Source organism: Gavialis gangeticus, unplaced genomic scaffold (assembly GCF_001723915.1).
Source record: "Gavialis gangeticus isolate Ggan-Ray unplaced genomic scaffold, GavGan_comp1, whole genome shotgun sequence".
Taxonomy (NCBI): Eukaryota; Metazoa; Chordata; order Crocodylia; family Gavialidae; genus Gavialis; species Gavialis gangeticus.
The window spans coordinates 1513011-1523583 of record NW_017728997.1 but is presented as its reverse complement, the minus strand read 5'-3'; the positions used below and the strand labels follow the sequence as shown (position 1 = coordinate 1523583).

The 10573-nt window shown below is 45.6% G+C and overlaps 1 protein-coding gene across 3 annotated transcripts in view; it reads right to left on the bottom strand.

The window, feature by feature from the left end:
- SRGAP3 (SLIT-ROBO Rho GTPase activating protein 3) overlaps window positions 1–10573 on the bottom strand; it is a 247979-nt gene that overhangs the window by 63746 nt on the left and 173660 nt on the right. For all 3 annotated transcript variants that reach the window (XM_019504684.1, XM_019504685.1, XM_019504686.1), the window contains exons 5-6: window positions 5320–5505; window positions 3413–3541 (exon numbers count right to left, since the gene is read on the bottom strand). In XM_019504684.1, coding sequence (XP_019360229.1) covers window positions 3413–3541; window positions 5320–5505 — 315 coding nt within the window. The remainder of the gene's footprint in view (window positions 1–3412; window positions 3542–5319; window positions 5506–10573) is intronic.

Below are 10573 nucleotides of genomic sequence, written 5' to 3'. Positions count from 1 at the left end.
GAGAACTTCACTTTTCCTGCATGAGCTCATAGTGCAGCAGTGCTGCGTGCCATTAAAATGTTTGCTTCCACCTTGTATGTGCCACAGTTGCATTTAATTGGTGGACAGACTGATTCCTATACATGCATGCCCGTGTGTGTGTATATATACACGTGTGTGCACACATACATGCTTGAGACTAAAATCTAAAAGACACAGGCCTAACTTTTTTAGAGCCGGGATTTCTTCAAAACAAAAGTTGTTGTTGTTATTACATGTATTAGGATTTAAAATGCAACTTTAATACTGCACTGAAAAATATGCTGCTCTAAATTCTCCCCTGTAGTGAACATACGAGTACTACTAGTACTGAGCAGGTATGAAAAAAACAGTGTTTCTTTTCTTGGCCCTTCATAATACAGACAACGGGGTCTCTTTATTCTAAGACAGACATCCTCCCTTCCAATGTGCTTCTACGATACACATCGGATTTGTCCAAAGTTTGTTCAAATAAACTGCTCTCCTCTTGGGGGTTTGAACTTAGGACACCCATGTTCAGCTCACGCATCCACAACAATATTTTGTTTCTTTGGTGAATGGAAAATATAATTAAGAGAATTTAGCTGTACAAAGTCAACGATGCTCTAGTGAAAGTTCCCTGAAGGGATTCTTGGAGTGAGGAAGAAAAACCATCTGCTGGCTCCAATGGAAGTGTCAGCAAGGAAATAAAGTTGGGAGGAATAACATAAGCAGCCAGAGCCAAACTGGTATCGGCAGCTCTCCAGGAAACCAAAGTCTCTCAACTCCAGGAGAACAAGTCATTCATTTGGTGGGGGGGAAATACAGAAACCCAAGAAGAAAATCAGGCAGACATCACTATGCCCTTCTGTTCATATGTTTCCATTTTCAAGTTGTTGTTTTATTTTGTTTTAACCTAAGTAAACATGGCCAAGACCAATAAGAGAGAATCCAAAATTATCCTAAATACAATTTTAGCATAAACTCTAATCTTGAACTCCCCAGTGGCCTTGCATCAAAACTTCTCTTTCAATTACTGATTGGAACAAGAAATCAGAGTTAGAGGACTAATTAAGAAAGATAAACACCCCAGTACCGTTCTTTAAATAAAGCATTTATGTGACATTTAATCCAAGACAAAAACTCGACAAAGAACTGCTGTATTATTGATATTTATAGATTACTGTTATTTATATGATCACTGCAGTAACTTAAGCCAGTGAAAAATGACTTGCAGGAAGAAATTCTTTATGGTGGGAGCTGCAAAACTATGGGGATGCCTCCAAAGGAGGAGATGCAAGCCCTAATTTTTGAAGGGTTTTGGTTGTAGCCATGTTGGTCTAAAGACATGGACAGCCAAGGTTCTTTGGGAAGATGTAATATCTTCTATTAGACCAATTGAGTAGTTGCAAAGAACATTTTTTCCAACTACTCAGTTGGTCTAATAAAAGGTATCACATCTATCCAAAGAACCTTGCCTACCTAATTTTTGAATCACTTAAAAGTAGACTGTATAATGCACTAGCAAACATATATGGCCTGATTCTGAGGTTACAACTTTGCTTGTGTCCAAGAACAGGAATTGCAGTAGGGTTATTCACAGTAGTAAGTACTAGGGAACAAATCCTATTCCACCAATTAGGCACCTACATGGACATAAATGCCATTCTATTCCACCCCGTGAAGTCCCTGAGAAACTATTAATACGTGCACTTTTGTAGCGTGCCATCACCTTAGCCTAGTTCAAAAATACAGGTCACTTTGTTACTGCACTAATGGGTTTTCAAGGGACTGGGTGGAAGAGGATCACACGTTTTGGAAGAATAAGATCTGAGCTGAGAACCTGAGTTCAGAAAAGCACTTCTGCACACATGCTTAACTTGAACACGCATCTGCTCACCTCTCCCTGACATCAGTGGCAGTTCAGCACACACTCAAGTGTTCTCCCAGACAGGCGTAAACCCAATCGTAAGCATTTGCAATACTAAACCTATGAATAAAAACACTTGAGAAGTCCATGGGAATTCTTTCTGGGAATTAATAAGGACAAAATGAATTCTCCATCTGAAGTTTACATGGTAAAGATCCCTCAGCAACTATGGATTTTCAGGTTTCTCTTTTATCTCTCTGAAGTTCAGAGACAGGCCAGAAGAAGCCATTTTAATCAACCAATCTGCTCTCCTGTACGACATAGGCCAAAGAAACAGACTGCATCTCAGTAGGCACATCTACACAAGACGTGTACTGCGTATTAGCCTAATTGTGCAGTAGCGTGGCAGTTAAAAACCATGCTAAAAGCCTACTGCAGTGTATTAGGCTAATGTGCAGTAAATATCACAAAATAATCCTGTGCTGGTGTTACTGCACAGTAACTCTAGTTACTGCACATTTAGCTAGTACTTTATTAAGCAAGTAATAAACTAAACGTGCAGTATCTCAGGCACATTAATGAATGTGTAGATGCTCCCAGTATCAGTGCAAGCATTCACCTCCAGTTTTAAATTTAAAAAAGGCTTGCCTAGATTTAGTTCAAACTTTTAACAGAAGACGCTCCACCTTTTGATCTTCCTGGGTGATCTGGTAGGTGACAGTCCACCTCAACTTTGAAGGTTCATAGACAAACCAATACACTACTTAAGCTGCTCCTTAAATGATGTAGAGCATCTTTTTTCAGACCTTCTGCCAAGAGATAAATTCCACCTTAAAAATGTTGGCCTTTCTAAAGATCTGTATGCTAGGATGATGCCATATTTCAACCATTTCAAACAAGGCCAACCTAAGCAAATATATTTCTCTGAAATTTCTACCAAAGACATAACTCTGGTGCACTGAAGCCACAATTTTGACTGTGATAGAATTATGTGACAGACAGAAGTGTGGAAGTAATATATAGCTTGAAGGTTTAGGGCCTGAATCACAACATTCAGATTTGGATCCATATCCAGACATCTCTGGTTTGAGGGTTTTGCATCTTGGTGGGCTAGTTCATGCCCTATTCTAATGTATACATATCAGCAGCTGCAAACCCCTTCCCTCCACACCCAATCATTATTGTTCAGATGCTGGAGCAGGAGATTTAAACATAGACTAAAAACAACTTTGTTTTCATGTGGCCTCCCTGAAACTTGATGGAGGCCAACTCCCATATAATGAAACCTCAATTTTTATCCATACATGCTTGCACTATCTTTGGGCAGTCAGTCCTACACATGTACAGTTGGGGAAAAATAGCAACAATGCTAATATCCATAGAAGACCCCCAGCCTCCAGGTAGGCAGATTTCAAAATGCCACCCACTTCCCCTTTGCTACCAGAGCACACCCCAGGGCCAGTTCCAGGGCTAAACAATGCTGAGGCCTTGGCTGCTCCCTTGCCAACAGAGAGGGGCAGCTGTATTGAGGGAATAATCACTTACATCAATGAGGTCAGACACGTCGTGGATGTAGTATTTGCTGACGGCTGCATTTGTCGCTGCCAGGTTCAGCAGGTAGTCGTTCCTTGCTTTAGTGCACTTCAGCTTGTTTTCAGAATATTTGGCTTGCCTCTGAGAAAAGAGAACACACAAATAAGACATTCAGGAGTTCACGTTCCCTCTTATTGCAGGTCCCCAACAGCGTGCTGTTGTTGCACAGTAACATCCTTTGGTATCGGATAGGATGCAGCAGGTATCTTTCCCGGTACGGCGGGTGATTCTGTCTGAACACGCCTAGTCCATTCAGCAGCACAGTAAGTGCATTTTACTTGGCTGTACATGATGCATTCAGAGCACAGCTGCTGCCCTGCTAACTGTATATTCATGGAAGGTTTGACATACATCACGATCAAGGGGTCAAATTCAACTCACCATTACACTGATGTGCACCTGGACTTACTCCAGGATTTATGCAGATGTATCTGAAAACAGAATTCTACTCAGGGGCCCAAGCTGAAAAATTCAGAATGAAACCCAGAACCCAAAGCCCCTATGCATTTGGATTCAGGGCAGTTGTTCCCAAAAGGTCTCTAATTAAGGTTGCATGTAGACGAAACAAGAGGCATGTATGCACAACACTTTAAAGCGGTCTAAATGCTTTTGCACTGCTTTAATGCTGTCAGTGTTTGCACGCCTCGGTGGCATACTGCGCATTAATTCCAACCGCTGTAGGAAATTTGGCGGTGTAATGTGCCTTAAGTGACTTGGGGTGCAGCAAGCTAAAACAAGAGGTTTGTGCTCTGTCATAGTCTAGCAACAAACACAGGTCAGTGAATCAGCATATAACAACCCATTTCTGAGCCACTGGAGCTACTTTTCCTTCTCAAAAAAAAAATATCAGAGCACATGCTGCAATAAAAAATGTTTGGTGACTCTGTCAAATTAAAACATGAGGATTTGGTAGGGTTAAGCCAAAAGGTTAACTTGTGGGAAAAGACTGCTTATTGTACCAGAGCTCCAGATCACTCTTCCCACTAGCTCAGCAAGGAGTGTAAGGAGGTAGAAACACTGTTATATGCTCCCTAAAGGCTTTTTTCTTCAAGTCTCTGACCTAGTGAATGCTGCAATATCTATTGCTTGTTGGTAAAATAAGGAATTTTAGAAAACAAAAAGAAGCAGTCAATGCAGAGCAGCCAGACCACAATCCTTCCCTGCCTGGTGACCTCTGGGCTCATGTGATAAAGTCTGCTTGTGACAAATGAGATTTATTGGTTTGCTTCCTCCCTTAGCAGCTGACAAAGTCTCTCAGAACCCACTAACCACAGTCGAAATAGCTCCTGTACAAGGATTTCATTTGCTCTAGCTGGCTGGTTCAGCCTTTTTGTTGCATTTTTTTTCAAAGTCATGGCTCTTTAGAGAACCTTCCAAATACCTCTTTCACCTCTTCCTCTGCTAAGAGCCACAGTGGCTACCCTATTGCTGGCCACATCTTTCCCTCTCCCCACCAATCTCCCCCCACTTTACGGACCTCCTCCGTGTCCCCCTGACCCAATTCCCGCTAACAAGTGGCAGCCTGACTCCAAATTCAGTCCTTGCTACCTGCTGACTTTGGCATATCTTCATGACTAACAGGCAGTAAAGAGACTTTTTTATGGCATCCACAGATTGCTCTCATTGATACTTCTGCTGAGATACACATGAGCACAAAGTGAGGGGGACACAGCTTCCCCCATCCCTTCAAAAGGCAACAGAAATGGCTGCATGCAAGTGGTGAATGAAAGAGCTGAAACCCTCACCACCGCAGGATTTCTGCCATGCTTCTAGAGTGAAGCAAGATGGTCAGCAGCCAGCGATCCCCCACACCCAGACTTGACAACTGCACAAGGAGACTCATTATTCCTCCCACCCACCTTTTCCTTCATCTTCTCAATCTTCTTGACAGAGCTCCGGCGCTGAGGCCTATCCTCGTGCCTCAGCAGGTTCACGCTGATGTCCCCTGACTTGTTGAACTGCTTCTCCTCCTGCTTCTCTGCTTCCTTCAGCTTGCTCTCAGCGCTGATACTCTCTGCATGGTACATGTGATAGGTTTTCATCACCTGGAGAAACAGATGCAAATAAATCTCCCACAGTTAAAAAAAAAAAAAAAGCAGCCACAAAAGGAGTATTTATTCAAGGTCCTGATTCAACAGCTGTGGACAGCATGGTCCTCAGCTATTGTATGGCTGTTAAAGCCACTGAAGGAAAATAGAGAGACTTCAAAGTGGCCAGGAGGAGACTTCTGCATACATCACGCATCCTTCCAGCCAGTGCAGAGCTTGTATAAGAAACTAGCCTTTTAAATCCCCAGCAGAGGATGGATTCAAGGGAATAGCCATCGCACCTTGCAATCCAGCTTTCCTTTGCTACACCGCATCCACAAGGAAAGCAGGATGCCACTTACACCGCTCCATGGTGATGGACAGACAGCATCTTGTACAGTCCCATGTCATGGCAAGCGCAAAGGCAACACAAAGTCACCTTTACTCCAACCCCTCTCTCCCCAAGTAAACGATGTTCAAACCCTCTAGCCAAAGGAGCAGATACAGCTTGGAAACATGAGGCAAACATCCTGCCAATGGGCCTCATCTCTAACCTGGGGGGCTGTTGTATCTAAGTGAAGAGACAGTTTTGCTTTCCATGGCCCACCCTATCAGGCCCACCCTAAGTGCTGCCACAAGGGTGGTCAAAATGGGACATCCAGTACACTCAGCACAAGACTGTGATGATCAGTTTGTAACCCACAAGGAAAAACACATCTGCACAAGGAACACAAAGAAAAATACATCTGCTCCTCTCTCTTTATGCCTTTAGTCACAATGTCCCCTTTCATCATCTCCCTCCAAGATGTGGATGTTTTACTTCACATCACCTTGAAAAGGGTAGAGATGCTTGACTTGTCTCTGCAGAGAAGAAGCATGTTAGCTGCCCCAAAATGCCTGTCAATGAGACTGTGAAATGCAGCTGATCACTAAGAACTGGAACGAAGCTTTGTATGCCGCTCAGCTGCAAAGGGAGGAGTGAAGTGGAGTGACAATCTTGGGACAATCTCTCCTGGTGCTTTCCTTTTAAAAGGAGCATGGGTGGGGGTAGGGACAGGGGCAACATTTGGCTGCAGCAGGTAGAATACCAGTATCGCGGCCCTTTGCTCTATCTCCTTGCATCCTGTTTCGCAAGTTCAGAACCCAATCCCCGGCTGATTTAAATTAATGCAAGGCCACTGAAATCAATGGTGCTCTACTGAGGTGCTCCAGCGGAGGAACCAACCCACAGCTCATGTACTAAATCTCATTTGCAAAGTGTTTTACTGAGCATCTTTTGAATAAGGGGGGAAAGCAAAAAACCAGAAGGTAAAAGATGGTCAACTCACAGACGCTGGTCTGTGTTTATAGAGACCTTTGTAACGGTCTGACTGAACAGACAGCAGCTTCCCCTCCCCACCCCTTCAGCAATGTTAAGGAAGATACATTTGCAAGGAGTTTCCTTCTGAGCTGATTTTTCTGGAAACCAAGAACCATTTGTCCCTGGCAAAATATGTAGCAGAGTGACAGCTTTGGCCTAAAGCGTGCCTTTTTATAAACCCAGCTCTTCACGTGGCTGCTGGGATCTGAACACAATCCTAAGGGACATGTGCTGAAGTTGATCCTGACCTTTGAGCTCCGCCGTGGCCTTGGGCCTTGCTTTTGGTGCTCCCTAACCATCCGCCGCTGCAAGGCTGTGAAGTAAATATGTCATTTGCTTTTCAGCCATCAGGTTCACTTTAGCGCAGAAGACATGGCAGGGGATATTTTGAGCTACATGGATGCTACAGACCAGAACAGTTTGAGATCTGAGGCAGGGCCCTCCTGCCTTGAGCCAAGCTGTAGGAGCACCTCTCCACGGGAGCTCGAGAAGGCGCAGGTTCTGGAGCAATGCAGCAGGAAGGGGGAGAGCTGCTCCCTGGCATCATCTCCCAACCACTCCACCCAAAAACAGCTGTCTAAGGAGGCTGCCAACTGCAGCACTACAGAGGGGGTCCAGAAGTGCAGTCTGCAGCACTGCAAGCCACATACTCTGTACATACTAATTTGCAGCACAGCAGGGGTTTCCAGGAGATCCCAGTGTCAAAAAAAAACAACCCACAGCAAAAAAAAGTGGGGCAGTGCATGTGGCAGTAGTGTACACCAAACAAAACCAGAGCCTAGCTGGCTGGAGCCACACTCCAACCATCAACCAGGCTCCATGCACCTGAATCGCTGCTGCTGCAGCCCCGGGAGGCCCCAGGACAGGCTGCTGGGGCCAGCCCAGATGCTGGCACCAGCCTCCCCTATCCCATCCAGGGCAACCTGCCATGTGCCAGGGTGCATGTGCACAGGCATTCCCCAGGGACAAGGAGCAGCGGCACAACTATGTACCGCTGTTATCTGTCCTCAGGGAAACGCACGTGCGCTCATCTGGACAGGCCCCATGAGTCCATGTTCTCCGATTATCCTTACCTCACACGCAGCAAAAGCCATCTAGACAGCAATCTGGCCCATAACAATGATGTTTGGCCAATCAACATCTCTACAGTCCTGACCATTTCTGTTGTTCTCTGTAAGAGCCAAAGACAACCAACTCTTTAAACTGAACCTTTCCTACAACACCAAAGCTCCTTTAAAATCCTACTCTACCATACAACCAGTGCTTTTCAAGAAAAATGCTATGACATTAAAGGGAGAAGGATAGCATCTTTCATGTGGGCAGAAAGAACATGAACTGAAGGAGGAGCTTTTGTTTGAACAAGATGTAAATCAAGTGATAACCAATACCTGCTGGCAATCAAAGCCTCCTGACAAAATTAAAGGAAAAAAGAGTTCAGCTCAATTGATAGCCTCTTAATTTAGTTTTAAAGTGGTCAAAAGGTCTTTTTAAGTTTCAACCGATCAACAGAGCCACAGAAGTTTTCTAAACCGTCAGAGAAACGGATGGTCCTGGGATTCACCCACAGCCTTGGAGTGAGAAGAACTTGCACCGACTCCCAAAGAGTCAGGATTTCGTCTCAGGCCACCATTGCTAGCTCTGCCATTGATTCCAGTATAACTTTGGACACATCACTTAGCCTCCCAGTGCCAGCTCCGAAGCTGAGTATTAAAAGAACCCAATTGTGGTTTGGGGCAGTAGCTACAAAGAACAATATCATTTCAGAGGGGGAAAAAAACAGCACACTCAAAGGAGCACAAAACCACAAAAGGAAAAAAAAAACAGAATAAAAACAAAACAACTTTGCACAAACCCCAGCGAACAAAACACAGGGTTTTCCACAGCTGCAGTTGTCAGAAAAAACCTTGAGTGTTTAGCTTGGAAGACGTTAGGCTCAAACATATGACCTTTCTTCCAGCCAAGCGTAAACGTAGCCTCTAAATGAGCTCCAAATGCCTTATCAAAGTCTCCCAGAAACGTGCCGTCTCTGTGATTTATAATTCCAGGAGAATGGGAGGAGTAGCAAGCAGAGTCTTGAGCCCCTTTCGACCCAGTGTTATTTCACAAAGCCTATAACTCAATAGGGATTTGGACCACATGCGTTTGCAACTGCAACTTCCTAATGACAAAACCACAGAATCCACACAAAGCAGACACATTTTATGCTATACAACATAGGGAAAATAAAAGCCATGGGAGCTTTATCTCAGCCTTTCCTCCTCGCTCTACCCCACAGTCCTCCCCTACTTGTTGTGGGGAGCACAGAGGAATACCTAAATAAAACGAGCCCTGTACTTTGGTCCAGAAGCAACAGTCACATGACAGATTTCCCTTGCGCCAGGAGAAACCCAAACACAACTGCATTGTACTACCGTAACAGAAGAGCTTAACCATAAAACCACAGCCCCGGCTGTAATGTAAGTACCACCAGGGTTTTGTCAGGAAGCTGGGAAATAATCATCTAACCTAGTTACACCTGTGCCCAAGCAACAACTTTCCAAACAACTATTTATTAACTATGTTTGTTCATCAATACAGGCTATGCCGCTCAACGGTGAACCCCATCTAAAGCCCGCTGGAGTCTTTCTACTGACCTCAGCTCGGGCGGAGAATGCAGAAACTACATGCGAGCCCCAGGGCGCCCCGTGCGATGGAGCCAGCAGACCCCGCGCCCCCGCTGGCCCAGGTTCCACACTCCTGCCATCCCATCCCGGTCAGGGCCATCCTGCAAGCAAGGGTGGGAGTGCAGCACGCCCTGTCCCCATGGGACTGAGTGGGGCTCAGCCCCATGCAAGCACAGCATGGACAGCCCAAGGCCAGGCCAGATACAGTGAATTGGTAGGCACCTGCCAGAGGGCCAGATGAAATCACCTGGTGGACCAGATGTTATTGTGGGACCTCTGGCATGGCTTTACAAGCACTCATGGTGCTCGGGCAATGCGCCAGATGACTGGAAAAAGACCAATGTGGTCCCCATCTTCAAAAAAGGGAGGAAAGAGGACCCAGGTAACTATAGCCCCATGAGTCTTACCTCGGTCCTGGGAAAGCTCTTTGAGAGAATTATCCTGGCGCATGTCCACACGGGGCCAGCAAGGGAGACTGTGCTCAGGGGTAACCAACCTGGGTTCATTAGGGGCAGGTCTTGCCAGACCAACCTGGTGACCTTTTATGACCAGGTCACCAAATCCTTAGATGCAGGTGTTGCGGTGGACGTAGTCTTTCTGGACTTTAGGAAGGCCTTCGACACGTTCTCTCACCCCATTCTCATAAAAAAAGCTAGGAGATTGTGGTGTTGATGCCTACACAGTCAGATGTGTCGCCAACTGGCTGGAGGGCCGCACCCAGAGAGTGGTGGTGGACGGGTCTTACTCGACTTGGAGGGATGTGGGCAGTGGGGTCCCCCAGGGCTTGGTCCTCGGGCTCGCACTGTTCAACATCTTCATCAGTGACTTGGACGAGGGGGTAAAAAGCACCCTGTTCAAATTCGCAGATGACACCAAGATGTTGGGGGAAGTGGGCACGCTAGAAGGAAGGAATAGGCTGTATTCAGATTTAGACAGGTTACAGGGGAGGGCCAATGGGAACAGGATGGGGTTCAATGCTGACAAGTGCAGGGTAATTCACCTGGGGAGGAAGAACCAGCACCATACCTACAGGCTGGGGAACTCCCTTCTCATCAGTGCAGAG